Source organism: Hyla sarda, chromosome 5 (genome assembly GCF_029499605.1).
Source record: "Hyla sarda isolate aHylSar1 chromosome 5, aHylSar1.hap1, whole genome shotgun sequence".
Taxonomy (NCBI): Eukaryota; Metazoa; Chordata; class Amphibia; order Anura; family Hylidae; genus Hyla; species Hyla sarda.
In genome coordinates, this window is record NC_079193.1 from 162,380,623 (window position 1) to 162,403,674 (window position 23,052).

Sequence of the window (23,052 nt, forward strand, 5' to 3'; positions counted from 1 at the left end):
CATCACTGTCCTTCCAGATGTTTCAAAACTACAACTCCCTGCCTGCTGAGACTGTCCAAGAATGCTGGGAGTTGTAGTTCTGCAAGATCTGAAGGGCCAGATGTTACAAAACTACAACTCCCAGCATGCCTAGACAGTCTTTGCATACTGAGAGTTGTAGTTTTGCAACATCTGGAAGGACAGTGGTCTCCAAACTGTGGACCTCCAGATGTTGCAAAACTACAACTCCCAACATGCCCAAGGCTGAATGGGCATGCTGGGAGTTGTAGTTTAGAAACTCCTGGATACAGCAGTGAAGATCACTTTAAGGCAATCTTCACTGCTGTATCTGGGAAACCGCCGCCCCTGCCTCCACTTGCCTGCGCCTCCTGTCAGCCGTCGGTCAAGAGTCCCCGTGTGAAGCCAGGTAACCGGCTCCAGAGGTCCTGATCAGTCCTGATCGGCCAATCGCACGGGATAGGAGGTGGTGGCACCCCTGCCACCTCGCTCCTATCCTTTAGGATGATCGGGGCTGTCTCTGACAGCTCCGATCATCCCTATTTTCCAGGCTATCGGCTCATCAGAGACTTAACTGTAATTAAGGTTTGTGTCTCACCTTAAAGAGGTACTCCGGTGGAAAACATTTTTTTTTTTAAATCAGCTGGTGTCAGAAAGGTAAACAGATTTGTAAATTAAAAAGAAAAAAGGGGGTGTATGTGCAGCTCACAATCACAATACACACTGAGGTCAAACTAGGGCATGCAACTATACCCTAATTGCACAAAAAGACAAGCCAATAGAAAAAAGTTGCCCGGACCTTCTAAGTGAGTAAATGATGGTATGGATATTAAATGAGAAATATTAAATGAATGATTGTCTGGATCGTGCTTCAATGATAATAGTATAAACAGTTTAATAAGATAGGATAAATAGACTGTAGTTAGTTACTTCTCACAGGGCCCATGTGAGAAGAACATATACAATAAAAACAACCTTTAGGTAATAATGTACATGAAAAATATAAAATGACAATAATACAAAAAAATTAAGATAATGTTATGGCATGATAATATCACTGGCATATAGTGAGTGCAGCTGGTATTTAACCGCTAATATCTAGGCACCCACTGCACAATATGTTCAACAATGTATGACAATTTTCAAATGAATGTTACCGGTCCTTTAGGCAGCAGCCTGGGCAAAAAGCGCTGCTTTCACAGTGTGTAGATGGTGCCGGTACACTGCGCCCTCTGTGCAACGTCCCAGATGGTGTTGGTAAAGTCCAGTAAGGTCCTGGTAAGGGCGGAGGCGATTGGCGCTGGCAGGCGCCGGTGATTGCAGATCGCCGGGAGGACGTTGGCGCTGGCAGGCGCTAGAGATGGAAAGTCCTCACCGCTGGTTAGATGTAATCAGGGCCATACACTGGATACGAGGAGCTCACCTCGTGTTGTCGGCGTGTGACGTCAGCTGCTGCTGGAGCCGAGTTCGTTGCACTGGAGGTAGTTGGCAATGGTGGACCGGACTGATGTCGGACTGGATGTCCTGATGGTCTTAGTGGTTTAAAAGCGATGAACCAGCCTTGGTGGATATGCACAATATATAAAATAGATATGCCAGTGATCATGCCCAAGTGGACTAGACGCGTTTCAGGGTTATTTAATGTAACCCTTTCCTATGACTACTGAGGAAAGGGTTACATTAAATAACCCTGAAACGCGTCTAGTCCACTTGGGCATGATCACTGGCATACCTATTTTATATATTGTGCATATCCACCAAGGCTGGTTCATCGCTTTTAAACCACTAAGACCATCAGGACATCCAGTCCGACATCAGTCCGGTCCACCATTGCCAACTACCTCCAGTGCAACTAACTCGGCTCCAGCAGCAGCTGACGTCACACGCCGACAACACGAGGTGAGCTCCTCGTATCCAGTGTATGGCCCTGATTACATCTAACCAGCGGTGAGGACTTTCCATCTCTAGCGCCTGCCAGCGCCAACGTCCTCCCGGCGATCTGCAATCACCGGCGCCTGCCAGCGCCAATCGCCTCCGCCCTTACCAGGACCTTACTGGACTTTACCAACACCATCTGGGACGTTGCACAGAGGGCGCAGTGTACCGGCACCATCTACACACTGTGAAAGCAGCGCTTTTTGCCCAGGCTGCTGCCTAAAGGACCGGTAACATTCATTTGAAAATTGTCATAAATTGTTGATCATATTGTGCAGTGGGTGCCTAGATATTAGCGGTTAAATACCAGCTGCACTCACTATATGCCAGTGATATTATCATGCCATAACATTATCTTAATTTTTGGTATTATTGTCATTTTATATTTTTCATGTACATTATTACCTAAAGGTTGTTTTTATTGTATATGTTCTTCTCACATGGGCCCTGTGAGAAGTAACTAACTACAGTCTATTTATCCTATCTTATTAAACTGTTTATACTATTATCATTGAAGCACGATCCAGACAATCATTCATTTAATATTTCTCATTTAATATCCATACCATCATTTACTCACTTAGAAGGTCCGGGCAACTTTTTTCTATTAGATTTGTAAATTACTTCTATTAAAAAATCTTAATCTTTTCAGTACTTATTAGCTGCTGAATACTACAGATAAATTTATTTTCTTTTTGGAACACAGCTCTCTGCTGACATCTCGAGCACAGTGCTCTCGGCTGACATTTCTGTCGTCTATGTTAAGAACTGTCCAGAGTAGGAGAAAATCCCCATAGAAAACACATGCTGCTCTGGACAGATCCTAAAATGGACAGAGATGTCAGTAAAGAGCACTGTGCTTGTGATGTCAGGAGAGAGGTCTGTGTTCCAAAAAGAAGAGAATTTCCTCTGTAGTATTCAGAAGCTAATAAGTACTGGAGGGATAAAAAAAAAAAAAGTTTTCCACTGGAGTACCCCTTTAAGAAACTATAGATATATATTTAAAAATAGCAATACAGTTATCATAAATAGGAACTACTTCATATTACTTATGGCTAAGGAAGTATGTACCATAGTGCCAGACCAGACGGCTCCTATGGGGCACTTGGAGGAGGCCCAGTCATGGCTGCTCCAATTCCTTTTTCTATTGGTTAAAAAACTGTGCAGAACTCCTCTCTCCAGGGAACTGCATTTGCAGCAAATTAATAAAGAAGGTATTGGCAAATGGGTCGTAGAAAGAAAGAGGTATCAGACCTTTCTTTATTGGGGGCAAAACCAGACCCCATTATAGAAAGCCCATTTAGATTTTTACCTAGCGAGCCTCCTTTCTTTTATGTAAGCCACTTCTTAAGGCAATAAATCTACATATATAAAAATCAAACTCCTAAAGTGGGCATGTCAACGTAATTTGATAATTTACTATATATTTTCTAAGGCTGTGTAGACAATTTGCTTGAAAAATATCATGTAAGATTCACACCAGCTCTGAGGTGGTGTAAAACCTACATGATCTTTTTATTTTCTTATTTTGTACTAAATGTTATTTTAAAAGCCCAGACAAACAATATATAGCTGTATATAACTATTAAAAGCTGTTTAAATTAATTTTGCACTTAAGGACCAATTTTTTTTATTTTTTTTTTTATTAATTGTACATTCTTTTTTGCAGCACTCATTCTCAAAGTCCTATTTTTTTTAAACCCTTCAGAGACCAAGCCCATTTTGACCTTAAAGATCAGCCATTTTTATTTAGCATTTTCAGTTTTTCTTTCTCAGATATAGCTTGCCCCGCCTATTTTTTCCTGAATTAGCAATTTTGGCACATAGCTATGCAAAAGAGGCGCAGAATTGTAACTATTTGGCGTTAAAAAAAATCAAAAAAGAGGCCTGAAAATTTTTTAACCATATATTAACAAAAGGTGGGGGTGGGGTGTCTGAGAATCCCAAGCAAATTAATAATTAACGTAAAAGAAAAAATGTGCAGAAAAATTAATCAATCTTTGAATATGCCTGCCAATGTGTGTATGTGTGTAGAACAATATAACATTAATGCTAACGCAGAAATATAAAATCACATCCCTTCCCCTTCATCCAACCATATCCCCTCCCTTCAATTCCTTGGTTGAACTTGAAGGACATACCGTATATACTCGAGTATAGGCCGACCCGAGTATAAGCCGAGACCCCTAATTTCAACCCAAAATCCCAGGAAAAGTTATTGACTCGAGTATAAGCCTAGGGTGGGAAATACCTCATCCCCCCCTGTCATCATCCAGACCCGTCATTAACATCCTCATCATCATCCCCTTGTCATAATCCCACACATCCCCCCTTCATCATCCCCTTGTCATCATCCCACACATCCCCCCTTGTCATCATCCCACACATCCCCCCTTCATCATCCCCTTATCATCATCCCACACATCCCCCCTTGTCATCATCCCGCACATCCCCCCTTCATCATCCCCTTATCATCCCGCACATCCCCCCTTCATCATCCCCACCCCCCTTCATCATCCCCACACCCCCCTTCATCATCCCCTTATCATCCCACACATCCCCCCTTCATCATCCCCTTGTAATCATCCCACACCCCCCCCTTCATCATCCCCACCCCCCTTCATCATCCCCACACCCCCCCTTCATCATCCTCTTCTCATCATTCGCCCTCAGTGGTCTTCAACCTGCAACCTGTTTCAAAACTACAACTCCCAGCAAGCCCGGGCAGCCATCGGCTGTCCGGGCTTGCTGGGAGTTGTGGTTTTGAAACCTCCGGAGGTCCGCAGGTTGAAGACCACTGCGGCCTTCAACATCATCCAGCCCCCTCTCACCCCCTTTAGTTCTGAGTACTCTCCTCCGCTCGGCGCTGGTCCGGTCCTGCAGGACTGTCCAGAGAGGAGGTGGTCCGGTGAGGAGGTGGTCCGGGCTGCTATCTTCACCGGGGGCGCCTCTTCTCCGCGCTTCCGGCCCGGAATAGAGGCGTTGCCTTGACAATGACGCAGAAGTACGTTGGCAATGAACGCACCTCTGCGTCGTTGTCACGGCAACGTGACTATTCTGAGGCCGGGCCCGAAGCACTTAGAAGAGGCCTCCCCGGTGAAGATAGCAGCCCGGAACCACTATCCCACCGGACCACCTCCTCTCCACACAGCCCTGCAGCACCGGACCAGCGCCGAGCGGAGGTGAGTACTGTACAGAACTAAAGGGGGGTGAGAGGGGGCTGGATGATGTTGAAGGCCGCAGTGGTCTTCAACCTGCGGACCTCCGGAGGTTTCAAAACTACAACTCCCAGCAAGCCCGGACAGCCGATGGCTGCCCGGGCTTGCTGGGAGATGTAGTTTTGAAACCTCTGGAGGTCCGCAGGTTGAAGACCACTGCAGGTGGGGGAGTTCACTCGAGTATAAGCCGAGGGGGGTGTTTTCAGCACGAAAAATCGTGCTGAAAAACTCGGCTTATACTCGAGTATATACGGTATGTCTTTTTTTCAACCATACTAACTATGTATGTTCCAGCATCACTTTCAAACGGCTAAAGATATTAACATGAAACTTGGCACACATGTTACTAATATGTCAACTACAAACATAGGATAGGTAAGTTAACCCTTACCCACCTCCATTTGCGAAGGTAAGGGTTTTTGTTTCACATACAAGTCTATGGGAAATATATGTTACTGCATAACTTCCAAACAGCTAGAGATATTTCGATAATACTTGGTCACATGTTACTTATATGTCTACTAAAAATATAGGATAGTTAATTTAACCCTGACCTACCTCCATTTGCGACGGTCCGGGTTTTTGTTTAAAGTCCTATGCAAATCTATGGCAAATGTATGTAGCCATGTATGTATGGCTGGAGATATTTTAATAATAATTAGTACACATTACTCATATGTCAAATAAAAATAAAGGATAGTTAAATTAACCCTAACCTACCCCTTTATGTGAAGGATGAAGTTTTTGTTTCAAGTTCAATGCAAGTATATGGTACTTCCGGTACCTTACTCCACAAGCTCCGCTCAGCATCTACTGGTAAATGTGTCAGGCCGGTTGCAAGCCACACCACATCTCATAAAGACACACCCGCCATTTAGGCCACACCCATAAAATTTCTACCCTTTTTGTGCATTGGTCTGGCTTGAAAATCATGCCCACTCCCACAAAGTCACGTCCCCTTCTATTTTCGGCTTACAATATCTTCATCAAAACAACTACAGCCCCACCTGAGTACGGGATATGAGGGTGGGATATGAGGACGAGATATGAGGACGGGATATGACAAATGGAATATGAGGTTGGGATATGAGGTCAGAATAAGAGGACGGGATATAAGGACGGGATGTGAGGTTGGCATACAAGGTCAGGATATGAGGTCAGGAAATAAGGTCAGGAAATGAGGATCGCATATGAGGTCAAAAGCTTCCTCCTTTGTTGCTTTTTCTCCTCAACAAGGATGAGGAAGGAAAAACTGGGCAACGCCTGGTACTCAGCTAGTATACTATAAACACCAGACATTAATGGAATCACCACAATTAGCGAAGAATATACACAAACCATGGACATGATGAAAAATAAGGTTTAACCTGTTGGGGACGGAGGGCGTACAGGTACGCCCTCACGTCCTGGTACTTAAGGACAGAGGGCTTATCTATACGCTCTCCGTATTTCCGAATACCGCCACTCGCCGGGTGGTGATCGCACCAGGATGACTGCTGATATCTATCAGCAGGCATCCCGTGACATTGCCCAGGGGAGTCCTAAGACCCCCCCCATAACGGCGATCACCATGTTTTGCTGGTCAATTCTGATGCTGGACGGTGTTGTTCTGTAACATCTGGCCCTTCAGATGTTGCCGAACTACAACTCCAAGCATGCCTGGACTCTGGACATGCTTGGAGTTATAGTTTTGCAACATCTGGAGGGCCACAGTTTGAAGACCACTGTGTAATGGTAAACTGTGGTCCTCCAGGTGTTGCAAAACTAGATCTCTCAGCATGCTCAGACAGTCCAGACATGCGGGGCGTTGTAGTTCTGTAACATCTGGCCCTTTAGATGTTGCGGAAATACAACTCCCAGCATGCCTGGACAGTCTGGGCATGCTGGGAGTTGTAGTTTTGCAACATCTGAAGGGGCAGAGTTTGGAGACCACTATACAGTGGTCTCCAAACTGTTTCCCTCCAGATGTTGCAAAACTACCATTCCCAGCATGCCCAGACAGTCAAGAGATGCTGGACGGTGTTGTTCTGTAACATCTGGCCCTTCAGATGTTGCTGAACTACAACTCCAAGCATGCCTGGACTCTGGACATGCTTGGAGTTGTAGTTTTGCAACATCTGGAGGGCCACTGATTGGAGACCACTACACAGTGGTCTCCAAACAGTTCTTCTTCAGTTGTTGCATAACTACAAGTCCTAGCATGCCTTTCAGCTGTCAGTGCATGCTTGTAGTTTTACAATAGCTGTAGGCACACTGGTTGGAAAACACTGAGCTAGAGTCTACCTCCTAATTCAGTGGCTCACCACTAGTGTGGCTATAGCTGTGGCAAAACTACAACTCCCAGCATGTACAGCCTGTCAGTGCATACTGAGTAGTTTTGTACAGGGTACATTTACACGGGCTGGGGTTTACAGTGAGTTTCCTTCAGCAAGTTTGAGCTGCGGATAATTTACCGCCGCAGCTCAAACTCCCAGTGGGAAACTCACTGTGAACCCCACTGTGTGACTGTACCCTAAAAACACTACACTACAAAATAAAACACTACATACACCCCCTGACACGCCCTTCCCACAACCTTCCCCAATAAAAATGAAAAACGTCTCGTATGGCACGTTTTCCTAAATGGAGCCTCCAGCTGTTGCAAAACAACAACTCCCAGTATTGCTGGACAGCCATTGACTGTCCTGGTATGCTGGAAGTTTTGCAACAGCTGGAGGCACCCTGTTTTAGAAACACTGCTGTAGAGTATTTTTGGTGCAGGCAAGCACCATGCTTGTATCCGGGTCTGTCCCTATGCAAAATCCCTAATGTAGGCCTCAAATGCGCATGGCTCTCTCTCACTTGCCTGTCATTTCCGTACTCGGAAGAAAGAGTGTTATAAATTTTGGGGGCTTTTTCTCCTTTTACCTCTTATGAAAAGATAAAGTTAGGGGCTACACCAGCATGTTAGTGTAAAAATATTTATACTAACATGCTGATGTTGTCCCATACTTTACATTTTCACAAGAGGTAAAAGGAGAAAAAGACCCCAAATTTTGTAACACAATTTCTCCTGAGTACAGAAATACCCCATATGTGTTCGTAAAATGCTCTGAGGGCGCACAACAAGGCTCAGGAGTGAGAGCGCACCATGTACATTTGAGGCCTAAATTGGTGATTTGCACAGAGGTGGCTGATAGTTACAGCGGTTCTGACATGAATGCAAAAAAAGAAAACACCCACAGGTGACCGCATTTTGGAAAATACACCCCTCAAGGAAAGTAATTATGGGAACAGTAAGCCAAAACACCCAACAGGTCTTTGACAAATTTTCATTAAAGTTGGACGTGAAAATTAAAAATTTATTTTTTTCCCTGAGCTGCTGGTGTTACCCCAAATTTTTCCTTTCCACAAGGGGTAATAGGAAAAAAAAAGGCCCCCAAAATGTGTAGCCCCATTTCTTCTAAGTAAGGAAATACCCCATATGTGAACATAAAGTGCTCTGCCGGCGCACTAAAGGGCTCAGAAGAGAAGGAGAGAGAATTTGACTGGAATTTAAGGCAATGTGCATTTACAAAGCCCACATGCTGCCAGAACAGTGGACCCTCCAACACATGACCCCATATTTACACCCCACAGGTGTCTGACATATTTTTTTGAACAGTTGTCCGTACAAATGAAAAATTGTATTTTCATTTGCACAGCCCACTGTTCCAAAGATCTGTCTGACACCAGTGGGGTGTAAATGCTCACTGCACCCATTATTACATTCCGTGAGGGGTGTAGTTTCTAAAATGGGGTCACGTGGGGGGTCCACTGTTCTGGCAGCACGGGGGCTTTGTAAACGCACATGGCCCCCGACTTCTATTCCAACCAAATTCTCTCTCCAAAAGCTTAATGGTGCTCCTTCTTATCTGAGACCACAAAGCACTTAACATCCACATATGAGGTATTTCCATACTAAGGAGAAAAAGCCCCCAAAAATTTGTAACACCGTTTCTTCTTTTACCCCTTATGAAAATGAAAACATTGGGGTAACACCAGCATTTTATTGAAAAAAAAAATAGAATTATTTATTGTTACATGCCACTTTAATGAACGTTCGTCAATCACCTGTCGGGTGTTAAGGCTCACTTTACCCCTTGTTATGTTCCTTGAGAGGTGTAGTTTCCAAAATTGTATGCCATGTATTTTTATTTTACTGCTCTGGCATCATGGGGGCTTCCTAAATGCGACATGCCCCCTCAAAAAAGCAATTTCAGCAAAATTCGCTCTCCAAAAGCTCAATGTCGCTCCTTCCATTCTGAGACCTCTAGTGAACCCACAGAGCACTTTTACATCCACACATTAGGTATTTCCTTACTCGAGAGAAATGGGGTTACCAATTTTGCAGGCATTTTCTCCTATTACTCTTTGTGAAAATGAAAAGTTTGGGGTAACACCAGCATTTTTGTGTTAAAAATCACATTTTTTTTAACGAAATTTAACGAAAGTTTGTCAATCACCTGTGGGGTAGAAAGGCTCACTTTACCCCTTGTTATGTTCCTTCAGGGGTGTAGTTTCGAAAATAGTGTACCTTTTTTTTTTTAACTGTTATGGCATCATGGGGCTTCTTAAATGCGACATGCCCCCTAAAAACCATTTCAGCAAAACTCGCTCTCCAAAAGACCAATGTCGCTCCTTCCCTTCTGAGCCCTCTAGTGCGCCCACAGAGCACTTTACATCCACATATGAGGTATTTCCTTACTCAAGAGAAATTGAATTACAAGTTTTGGGGGGCCCTTTTACCCCTTGTAAAAATGATTTAAAAAAATGGGGCTACAATAACATGTTAGTATAAAAATAATTGAGATTTAGATTTTTCTCCTCCACTTTGCTGCTATTCCTGTGAAACATCTAAAGGGTTAACAAACTTTCTGTCATTTTGAATACTTTGACGGGTGCAGTTTTCATAAGGGATTTCCAACATAAAGACTTTGAAATTCACTTGAAATCTTAACTGGTCCCTGAAAAATTCAGATTTTGAAATTTTCGTGAAAAATTTGAAAATTGCTCCTATACTTTGAAGCCCTCTAATGTCTTCAAAAAGGAAAAACATGTCAAGTTTATGATGCCAACATAAAGTAGACATATTGTATATGTGAATCAATATGTAATTTATTTGACACATCCATTTTCCTTACAAGCAGAGAGCTTCAAAATTAGAAAAATGCAAAACCTAATTTTTCCTGAAATGTTGGAATTTTTCACCAAAAAATGATACAGTATGATAAAGTATCAACGAAAATTTACCACTATCATAAAGTAGAATATGTCACGAAAAAAAAAATCTCAGAGTTAAATTTATAAGTAAAAGCATCCCAGACTTATTAATACATAAAGTGATAGTGGTCAGATTTGCAAAAAAAATGCTCTCGTCCTTAGGGTTAAAATGGGCTTCGTCCCCAAGGGGTTAAAAGCTGAATTTTATGGCATCATAAGTCCTACCTTAAATAAAGAGATCATGTTATAAGCTGTGTTTTAAGTCTAAAACAACACATTATACATAGTTGGTCAGCTGGTCCCAACTAAAGTGTTAGGTTTGGCCAACACATTTTTAGGGTGCGTTCCCACCTGGTGTATACGCTGAGTATTTCAAGCTGCACAAAATTTGCGGCAGCAGCGGGAAATACGCTGCGTATTCCCTGCTCACTATACACACAGGGCTTTCCGGCGGCAGCCTTATGTGTGCAGTGAGTTTTGGAGGCGGAGCTGCCTGTCACAGTCGTGTCAGCACACGGCTCCGCCTCTAAAACTCACTGCACACATAGGGCTGCCGCCGGAAAGCCCTGTGTGTATAGTGAGCGAGGAATACGCAGCGTATTTACCGCTGCTGCCGCAAATTTTGCGCAGCGTAAAATACGCAGCGTATACGCAAGGTAGGAATGCACCCTTAATGTACATAGCCAGGTTTAGACTTCTAGAATCATCAATTGACCGACTATCATATGTAAAATAACCTTTGTTGTAAGCATTGTTCCCTTAACAGAAGGGCAATCTTCATTATTTCTCCTAGGGACAAGTTCCCCAGTGTCATCCACACATTTACAGCCATAAGTTTGCCTTTGGCTGATGAGATCTAATAGGATCAACATATGTTTTCCACAGTACCATGTCTACTGCAGGTTCTGAGGGAGTGATGTGCTGCTCTGCCCCTTCTGGCCCATATGAATGTTCCTTTTAGCTACAAGAAAATTCAAGGAAAGTAAAGGAGGTCCTTTAATGTCTGTATGAGGAAATTTAAACTCATGTTTCATTTTCTTCTCAAAAATGCCTTAAAATACATGTCACATATTATATTTCTTTCAAGGAGCAACAGCATTAACTTAAGCACCTACTTTAACATTCACACAATGTCTTGTGCCAGGTTAGATTTGGAGAAACTGTCAGAAGACATTATAAAGTGTTTCTTACCTTTTCTTGTGTGAGTCTTTGGAGATGAATGCCAGCTGACAACATTGTAGCAAACATGGTCAGCATGTACTGCTGCACTTTGGCTATTCCTGTCACTAATGTGCTTATCACCGATACAAGTCCCACTTTCTCAATGACACTCTGGAAGGCTGAGGGAGCATGATGAGTGATCCTGCATAAAGCCTAAAACAGACCATAAATTGTTCAGTCATCCTGCTCTGTAAAACTGTCTCCTATCACTTATGTCATGCTTCAAGGCTGCTCTCTTATGTTCTCATTAATAAAACCAAGTCTTACCGAGACATTTTTCAGTTTTATAAAAGGTGTTTAATCATTCCAAATAGCTATTATTTTGTTTTATGGTAAAGAATCACAGAAAAAAGTACATTAACTATTTTCCACTAGGTTAACTACATTTAAAAAAATAAAAATGAAAGAAATTGAAAAGCTTAACAAAATATGCTTGCCTTACATGAAAAACTCACAAAACAAACAAATTATACATAGCACTAATGACATTGAAGCAGGATAAGATAATCATGGAGAATTGCACAAAAAGGAAAACATTTTCAAACCTGTTTATAGGATGTACCATTTACAGTCATAAAATCTATAAATAAACAAACAAAATACGGTAATGGCAATAGGATTCTAATAGCCAATTTTCTTAAAATGTGATTTTGCAGCAGACAACTCCCATCGGGATTGTAGTTTCTCTGTTACTGTCAGACTCGGTATTTAGCCCATATAAAGCAGTTGAAGGAGGTCTCATAGATGCAGCATAGGTTACAGACTCCTCACAAGGGAATGCAGTACAGTGCATCAGTATTTAGCAGTTACTTGTTTATCCCCATTCATAACAAGTCTACATTATTTGTCATAAACACTGCAGCACAGAGAGTAGGAGAAAGGCTGAACCTACTGTGCAGGTCACATTTGCATGTAAGCTCAGTGGGGGGAATTTATCATTAGTGGTAGAAGTTTTATCTTTTCTATATGTAGCACTAATTTTTGCGCTGTGAGTTATTTTGCGTCTTTTTTGTGAATCTTTTTTGATAGGGCAAGAAAAAAGTACTCTATTTTTCTTGTGTATTGTGGAATGCATTTTGCAGTGGATACTAACTTATCATGTGCGTTTTTTTTGTTTAGATGCATTTTTTTTTGCGCAAATAAGTTTTTTTTAACACAAAAATACACCATCAAAAAAGACACATAGGAAAGTGTTCTACCAAGACAGCCGGGGGATGCAGGAGCCGTCCCTCAACACTTTTAAACTGCAACTACTCCCATCATGGGACAGAGTCTGTCCCATGATGGGAGTAGTTTTAGTACAGCAGCGCTGGGAGACAGCCCTTGCAGTTCCCCCCGGCTGTGGGACTCTTTTGGGACAGTTAGGACTACTACTCCCATCATGAACAGACTCTGCCCATGATGGGAGTTATAGTCCAGGGGCTGAGGGGCAGATCACAGCAGGTCATTCTCCTAAGACCAGCTGCGATCAGCATTCATTAACTGTACAAGCCTGCAGCACATGCGGCTCCACTGCTCTACCCGCCGGCTCCAGGCTACTGTATACAGCTCATATAATTCATAATCCACGCCGGGAGATGGGGCTCTAATTGGTCAATAGCTATTGAGCACAATGGAGCCGCATGTGCCGCCAGCTTGTTAACTTATTCATAATCCTCGCCGGGAGATGGGGGCTCTGATTGGTCAATAGCTATTGAGCACAGTGGAGCCGCATGTGCCGCTGGCTTGTTAACTTAATAAATGTGGATGCTGCGATCTGCCCCTCAGCTCCTAGCGAATAACTACCATCATGGATGGAGTCTGTCCATGATGGGAGTATGCTTGATTTTCAGATAAAAGAAAGGGGGAAAGGGCAAAGGAGTATATAAAGCATAAGTATTAATTAAGTATTTAATATACCATAATATCCCCCTATATAATATATGTGCTTAGTGACCTCCCAAATACAATATGCACAGAGAAGAAAAACTGGAGTCACTTGTTAATTTTTATAAGAAATAGTAAACAATTTTATTGATAATCACATAACATTAAAAAATAGGAGAATATCCACCCAGGGAGGGAAAAAGAATCAAACAAGGATGTCACTCAAGTATCCTATAAAAAGTGCCTAGTTTATAGCACATAGGAAGACTAGCATACAACATATACATAGCAGCAAACAATTGTAAACAAAATTATGGTGCAAATAGTGCAAAAAGACCTGATCACAGGTATATACTTAGCCGTACATGGTAATAAAAAAGGCAAAGGACACCAGAGCGACACCACCCCAACGCGGCGTTTTGGCAAACCTTTGTCGAGGGGTGGCGGAAGAAGCCAACCCCAGGTGAAACGTTGGGTGCTGAGGGCCCACTCTCTTGTACTTTTTCTCCACTTGGTAATTTATTGCTCTATTTTATATTGTATGTACTTAGCTTGTGAGATGCTACTAATATATTGTACACTTGTACTCTTGTACCACATAGCCATGTTTGCTATTTACTCTATGTGAGCCCTCATCATAGTTCCAGTTCCTGGACTAGTCTCTTCCCCCTCATTTATGGGGTTATTTGTATGTTAAATCGATTTTAAGTGTTGTTCAATAAAGCTTGTTTATTTTTAATCCCATTAACACCTTCTCCATCCTTCTCAATCCCCACCGCGAAAGAAGCGGAGCGTGCGCTTTACAAAGCATCTTCTACTCCACTGCCCAGCCAACATAGAACCTTACCCCACGGAGACTTACTCAATACCGGCAATACTGGTAAGAGGCACCTGGTGCCTATCTCCTACCCTACCAGGAACTATTGTCACAATATCGCTGTGCCACCAGGGTAAAAGTGGGACCACAATAGGGGGACTCCAGTGCTGCATAGAACACCTACCCAGCACTTAAATCCGATCCCCATCCCACTCAAGATCATCATTGCACGTAGTCCTGTGCCGTCAGAGTACTGCGGGATTAAATTAGGGGGACTACAGCGCTGCTGAGCGCACCTGCCGGCACCCACTGACTTTAATCTCCTGTCTGTAATACGGCCCGGGCGCTGACCGAGCCATTGCATTTCAAGAACGCTGCCACATCGCGAGCAATCAAACATTATAGTGAAAATACATCATCCTGTTACTACATATGGTGGAAGGATTTAAATTCACATCTCCAGCCCTCCTGGTGAGACCTTATGACAATGGGAAGCAATCTCCCATACAATTTTTAATTAACTTTTTAGTAATATTTTTAGTTATACTTTTTCATTTACTATCCTATGTCTGATGCAAGGGCCCTGCAGAAGACATTACACTGTATTTTAAGTGTATAATAAACTGTAACTTACTGGACATATTTTCTCTCTTTTCATTTTTCTTCCTGATCTTCTCTCTTAACCACAACCTAGCTGGACTGTTACAATTTTTTGATTTTTCTTAGATATTCTATTGTGCTTATTGAGGCTTAAATTTTAGGCTATATTGCCACACACTTTTTCAGTTTCCGAGCATAAAAAAATCCCCAAGGTTGATAAAAAAAAACATCTTGTCAGTTTTTAAATGGCTTAGAAAATTGTCCAAAATATTGTGTGGGAACAGAGCCTCAAACTAGTTATAGTAAGACTATGAAAGTAGTGAGAATTTACGACCGTGTCATTTCTAGTGACAGAGGGTTTACGTCTATGACAGTCTTGTCTCTCAATGTTAGTTTTGTACTATAAAACCTCTCCATAGCTTTACTTCTCATGGATGGGAAGCAGAGGGTACTTTCAGCAAGTTGAATACGTACAGTGCATGCTGCACACTGTGGAAATACATGGCATTGGTTACCACTCTCAAACTAATCAGGGCAATTATGAAAGACTAGAGAAGAAAAATGAATAGGAGTATGCTGTAAAATACTTTATGGTTAGAAGATTACAGAAAAGCAGCTTTTCAACTTCACTACCCACCTCCCCTTCCCAGCACAATACAGGGGCAGCTTGCATACTGTAGATTAAAGGGGTACTCCGGCCCTAAGACATCTTATCCCCTTTCCAAAGGATAGGGGATAAGATGTCTGATCGTGGGAGTCCCGCCGCAGTCATGCCCCCTCCAATAGACTTTCATTGAGGGGGCGGGACGTGATGTCACACACGGGCGGAGTCATGATGTCACGATACTCCGGCCCCGTGGTAGTGAGCCTTCAGACTCGGAGCCTCCATCGCTGCGTGGAGCTCACACAGGTGGGTTGCTGCATGAGAGATTGCGGGGGTCCCAGAGGCAGGACCACCGCGATCAGACATTTTATCCCCTCTCCTTTGGAATGGGGAATAAGATGTCTTATGGCTGGAGTACTCCTTTAAGTTTTACATGGGCTACTACAGTTATGAAATAGTTTAAAAGTTGTAGACTCAACCTGGAACTCCACTTTTAACTATTTTACCCTTTTGCCAAATTAATTATCTGAATCCATTGTCACCTAATTCAAAGATTTTCCCTGTAGCTGACCCTGAAAATGACACTGTCTTTATTCTATAAGTTAATGTTTCTTCGGTATTTTTAATGCCATTGTAAAAAGGTAATTAGCTTTTTAGGAAGAGTTTTCCTCCAGAGTCTTTCAATATATTCATGGGTAAAAAGTCTTCTATGAACAGGGAAATTATTAAACTATTATCTACAATTCCGATATATTATGAAACATTAAGGATAAGCTGCCACTTTATAGTTCCTATATGTAATTACATCAGTACTACATCATTTCAAGTTTGTCAGCTTTTCTGCACTGGGGTGTCTTTATCTAATTTAGGTCTGTATGTAAAAAAGTTTAGTGACATGTTAAATAAATGAACACTGTAACTTTGCCTCCTAGATGGGTATACAGCAGAAGAGTAGCTCCTACCATCCTATATATTTTTTTTCTGTCCCTGTCTATTGCCCATCTATCCCTAACCCCCTCCCTGCCTTTATTATTATTATTTTTTTTACTATCTTAGAAATAACTTTATGTCTGCCTGGTCTATTGGCTGTCAGGGCATGCTGGGAGTTTTAGTAGTGAAACAACTAGAGGCATCCTGTGCTGAAAACAATCTTTGTAACGGGCGCAACCCGCTCTCCCCCCCCCTGCACAGTTCCTTATAAGACCATGGCCGCAGCGCAAATCCCCACCATCGCCCCCGGCCCACCTCCCCCGCCTCAAAAAAACTCCCAATTAAATCACGGCCGTGCTACCCGATCCCTAACAGCTCCCTATAACATGTTCAAGAGAGAAGCAGCAGCGGTCGCTTATGTCGGGAGGCGGGCCGGCGCGAAGCTAGAGAGCCAATGAGTAAGTACTACAACATATCAAAAAAAATGTTGGTGACAGTGCCCATTTAAAGGGGTATTCAAATTAACTTTAAACCTAAATGCAGGGTCCTGGGCTGAAAATTAACAAACAAGGGGGCACTCACCCCTCCTGGTCCAGTGCTGGTGCACCAGTCTGCTGTGTTCCCCCTGTTTACTTACCTGGATGATATGCATCAGTGTTGCAGTGAGAATCCTTTACTTTGCTATTTTACAGTCCAGGGATGCTGTATTCTGTTTTTTTTTTTTCATGTAAATTTAATTACTCCTTTAAAAAGTATATAAAAATTTGAGACCCATTTTTTTCCCTAATCTAGGGTCTATTCACGTGTACAGTATTCTGCACATATTTGATACGCAGGAATTGAAGCTGCAGATTTGAAGCTGCAGAATTCAATGTAAAATAAATGATTTAACACAGCTTCAGATATGAAGCTTTAACCCCTTAAGGACCAAGCCCATTTAGGCCTTAAAGGGGGTACTTCGCTGTAAAACATTATAATTTTTTTTATCAACTGGTGCCAGAAAGTTAAACACAGTGGCGTACTAAGGGGGGGGGGGTGGGCGGGGGGATGGCCCGCCCCGGGTGCCGCTCACAAGGGGGGTGCCAGGGGTGGACTGACCTGCCGCCGCCGCTGCCACCACTACTGAGGATCTGGGACACTCGTCCCAGATCCCCAGCAGACAGCGGTGCCTTCTCCAGTATGCGCGATACACGCACATACAGGAGAAGGCGTCCCCTCTGTGTGAGTCTGCAGCTACACAGAGGAGATGTGACCTCCGCCCCCACGCAGTACAGGCACCGATGACGTCACTCATCGGCGCCTGTACTGTGGAGGGCAGAGGACGCGGGCCCTGCAGCTGAGGAGATAGCTGCGTGGGATATCAGGTGAGCATCCTTTTTTTTATTTATTTTTCTCAACTCTGCATACACCTATGGGGAAGGGGAGGGGGGGTTACTCTACATATACCTATGGGGGGGTTACTCTACATATACCTATAGGGGAGGAGGGGGGGTTACTCTACATATACCTATGGGGGAGGGGGGGTACTCTACATATACCTAAGGGGAGGGGGGGTACTCTACATATACCTAAGGGGAGGGGGGGTTACTCTACATATACCTATGGGGGAGGGGGGGGGTTACTCTACATATACCTATGGGGGAGGGGGGGGGTTACTCTACATATACCTAAGGGGGGGGGGTTACTCTACATATACCTAAGGGGGGGGGGTTACTCTACACATACCTATGGGGAAAGGGAGGGGGTTACTCTACATATACCTATAGGGGAGGAGGGGGGTTACTCTACATATACCTATGGGGGAGGGGGGTACTCTACATATACCTAAGGGGAGAGGGGGGTTACTCTACATATACCTATGGGGGAGGGGGGGTTACTCTACATATACCTAAGGGGAGGGGGGGTTACTCTACATATACCTATGGGGAAGGGGAGGGGGTTACTCTACATATACCTATAGGGGAGGGGGGGTTACGCTCTACATATACCTATGGGGAAGGGGAGGGGGGTTTACTCTACATATACCTATGGAGGAGGGGGGTTTACTCTACATATATACCTATTGGGGAGGAGGGGGGTTACTCTACATGTACCTAAGGGGAGGGGGGTACTCTACATATACCTATGGGGGAGGCACCTCCTCCTGTGCTACAGCTGTTCGGGATGCCCCGATTATACCGCGGCGATCCCGAACAGCTCCCTGAGCTAACCGGCAACTTTCACTTTCGTTTTTAGCCGCGCGGCTCAGCTTTGAGCGCGCGGCTAAAGGGTTAATAGCGCGCGGCACCGCGATCAGTGCCGCGCGCTATTAGAGGCGGGTCCCAGCTTCCCTATGATGGCGGGCCTGCCGCGATATGATGCGGGGTCACCGTGTGACCCCGCATTATATCGCAGGACCGGGACCCAGGACGTACCCATACGTCCTGGGTCCTTAAGGGGTTAACTCTGCTGCCTATACCTACAGGGAATGGGGGGCTAACTTTATACCTGGATGCCTAACTACTTACCTATATACCCAGCTACCTAACTATGTACATACCTGGCCTTCATACATGGCTGCCTAACTACCTAGCTAGCCCCCTACCTACCTAACTTGTCACCTACCTACATATCTGGCTTCCTGATCTACCTACCTAGTTACCTATTTACCTGGCTACCTACCTACCTGCCCGTTTACTGTGCAGGACACCAAGGAGGGCATTATTACAGTTTGTGGGCCTAAAGATGGAAAGATTGTGTAGAGGAGGGCACTGGATAAATGCAGAGTCTGACATGTTTTTCCTGCAGATGTTAAGAGATCCACATGGCGGTCTTATCCAGACGGAGAAGAAAAGGAAAGAGGACGCCGCTGATCAGAAAAAATTTAATTGTGAGTCCCAAAATGTAACTGCAATCACTTATATGGTGTACAGATCCTGTGTACAGCTGATATCTACCGCCATATGGTCCTGTATATAATCACTTATACAGATCCTTTATAGTATACTGGTCTGTGTATAATGGTTTTATTCAGTACAGTATGGCGGTATTATCCAGTTATTGTGTGGTGGTATATATATACCAGAATTATTGGTCATGGAAATTTACCCATGCTAAAGTGTTTCTTATATACATACATTTTAGTTTATTGTGTGATTTAGGTGGAATAGGAGTGAGGCAGAAGATTGACGAGCTGCAGAGCCTAGTAGGGGCCCTTGCATTTTTTTGGTCCGTGGGCCCTGAGTGTTGTCAGTCCGCTCCTGGGAGGGGGTGTAATTAAGGGGGGGGGGAGGGGGTAAATAAAGGGGGGGGGGGTAAATAAAAGGGGGGGAGGGAGGGGGGTGTAATTAAGGGGGGTGCGGGTGGGGGGGTGCCAAACAAAGGGTCCGCCCCAGGTGCCAAATGCCCTAGGTACGCCCCTGGTTAAACAGATTTGTAAATTACTTCTATATAAGTAATCTTAATCCTTCCAGTACTTACCAGCTGCTGTATACTACAGAGGAAGTTATTTTCTTTTCGAATTTCCTTTCTGTCTGACCACAGTGCTCTCTGCTGAAATATCTGACCATGTCAGGAAATGTCCAGAGCAGGATAGGTTTGCTATGGGGATTTGCTCCTAATCTGGACAGTTCAGAAAATGGACAGAAGTGTCAGCAGAGAGCACTGTGATCCAGCAGAAAGAAAATTCAAAAAGAAAAGAACTGCCTATGGAGCATATAGCAGCTGGTAAGTACTGGAAGGATTAAGATTTTTAAATAGAAGTAATTTACAAATCTGCTTAACTTTCTGGCACCAGTTGATTTCAAAAAATGTTTTCCAGTAGAGTACCCCTTTAACCCCTTAAGGACTCAGCCCATTTTGCCCTTAAGGACTCAGATAATTTTATTTTTATGTTTTCGTTTTTTCCTCCTCACCTTCAAAAAATCATAACTATTCAGACTAGTATGAGCGCTTGTTTTTTGTGCAACCAGTTGTCCGTTGTAATGCCATCACTCACTTTACCATAAAATGTATGGCACAACCCAAAGAAAATAGTATTTGTGCGAAAAAATGTAAAAGAAAACCTCAATTTTGCACATTTTGGAAGGTTTTGTTTTCACGCCGTACAATTTACGGTAAAAATGCCATGTGTTCTTTATATTTTGAGTCAATACGATTAAAATGATAACCATAATTACGTACTTTTGTACTACTGTTGCGCTTAAAAAAACATTGCAAACTTTTTAACCAAATTAGTACGTTTAAAATCCCTCTATTTTGAAGACCTATAACTTTTTCATTTTTCCTTATAAGCGGCAGTATGAGGGCTCATTTTTGGCGCCGTGATCGGTACTTTTTATTGATACCATATTTACATATATAGAACTTTTAATGCATTTTTTTATCAATTTTTTGGGGAATAAAATGTTATAAAAAAGCAGTAATTTTGGACTTTTTTTTTTAACGTTCAAGCCATTCACCATACAGTATCATTAACGTAATATTTTAATAGTTTGGATATTTATGCACGCAGCGATACCAAATATGTTTATACATTTTTTTTTACATTTTACAGGGTGAAATGGGGAAAATGGGACAATTTAATTAAATAATAAGGTATATAGTGCCTAAAATATTACTTATTGGTTACGTGAACTAATCACCATTAAAATATGTCAAATGGCAGGCTATTATGTATCTGAGCTATCCCTACTCAGAGTAAACAATCTCCATCAAATAAATCCAATCTCGGACCAAAAATAATGGCCAAACATATGTCAGTCCCAGTTGGGACAGCTAGTTTCCAACGCTCGCGCCTTCAACGCATTTCTATTGGTCTGTACCGACCAATGTCATCAGGATGGCAAAGAGCCGTACTGGAAAAATTACCAATTAATAGACTTAGATTATGTCCTATAAATGAAATAGATAAAGTATGCCATAAAGTTTATACAGATTATGCAGGAATATGCTGTAGCAACAGTTTGGTTACACTGTCCCATGCCACATATGTAAACCTGTAATGTAAAATACATGTAGCTCCGGCTGGAAAAGAAATCAGAGAGGCATCGTCTGGTCTTTAGCACCCAGAAATATCCATCCATCTCAGTTATAGTGCTGCGATGCTGCTCTCATTGGCAATCGAGCTGCGGAGCCGTGACTAGCTGGCTACTGCTGCTCGCGAAAATAGGCTAATTTACATTTTTTTATTGGGGTAGGGGATTTTTCAAATATTTTTGTAATTTTTTTATTACACTTTAATAGTCCCAATCATTGGATTGCTAATACTGTTCAGTGCTATGCATAGGGAATAACACTGATCAGTATTATCGGTGATCTTCTGCTCTGGTCTGCTCGATCTCAGACCAGAGCAGAAGACCCGTGGAAGGCAGCAGAGGCAGGTGAGGGGACCTCCATGTGCTGTTCTGGATGATTGTATCTCCGTAGTAGTGCTGCGGGCAATCTGATCATCCATTTTAGTGACCGCAGCGCTGCAGATGCAGTGATCTGTATTGATCACGGCATCTGAGGGGTTAATGGCAAACATCCACGCGATCGATGCTGCGAATGACCCGAGCATCGCTCCAATGCTCACGGTTATGTATAGGACGTAAATGTACGCCCTGGTGCGTGAAGTACCACCTCACCAGGACGTACATTTACATCCTGCGTTGTTAAGGGGTTAAGGCCAATTTTATTTTTGCATTTTGTTTTTTATTTCTCCTCGCCTTCTAAAAATCATTACTTTTTTTTTTTGCGTGGCCAATTGTACTTTGTAATGACATCAATCATTTTACCATAAAATGTATGACACAACCAAAAAAAATTATAATTTTTTATTTAAGAAAATTCAAAAGAAAAAAAAGCTATTTAGCTAATTTTGGACATTTCCTTTTTTACGCAGTACACTTTACAGTAAAAATCACATGCCTAAAAACATGGTTAAAATGATACCCATGATTACATACGTTTCTATTAATGTACCACTTAAAAAAAAAAATCTCAAACTTTAACAAAATTAGTATGTTTAACCCCTTAACGACCATGGACGTGTATACACGTCAAGACAGGATGCACGTTCCCGCAACAGGACAAGTATACACGTCCATGGTTCTTGTGGGTGCTGCCCAGTGCACTCATGAGATCGCGGCAGGGACTCGGCTGTAACTCACAGCCGGGACCCTGCCGCACTGCCGGAACCGACGTAAACTTCGGTTCCGGCAGTTTAACCCTTTACAGCCGCGGTCGGAAGTGACCGCGGGCAGTAAGTGTTTTGACAGAGGGAGCGAGCTCCCTCCGTCTTCCCTGCAGCACCCCACAGCGCAAACGCGGGGTGCTGTGTGTGATAACCGGCGGGCGGGGCCTGCCACACTGCCGGGACTGAAGAAAACTTTGGGTCCCGACAGTTTAACACTTACAGCCATGGTCAGAAGCGACCGCGAGCTGTAAGGAGTTTTGACAGAGGGAGGGGGCTCCCTCTGTCTCTCTCCTGTAGCACCCTGCAACAATCGCGGGTGCTGCATGTTACCTGTGCAGCCGGGAGTCTTTACAAGGTCTGACCCGGTTATTGCCTGTCAGGATGTGCCAATAAGTGTAAAAAATAATGGTAAAAAAATGTTTAAAATAAAATGTAAAAAAAAAAAGTGTAAAAAAATAAAATTAAA

General features: G+C 43.1%; 1 protein-coding gene across 9 annotated transcripts in view; it reads right to left on the reverse strand.

Annotated features, from left to right (window-relative positions):
• Positions 1–23,052, reverse strand: part of ULK4 (unc-51 like kinase 4) — an 819,452-nt gene that overhangs the window by 483,998 nt on the left and 312,402 nt on the right. For all 9 annotated transcript variants that reach the window (XM_056520600.1, XM_056520601.1, XM_056520598.1 and 6 more), the window contains one exon: positions 11,583–11,765. In XM_056520600.1, coding sequence (XP_056376575.1) covers positions 11,583–11,765 — 183 coding nt within the window. The remainder of the gene's footprint in view (positions 1–11,582; positions 11,766–23,052) is intronic.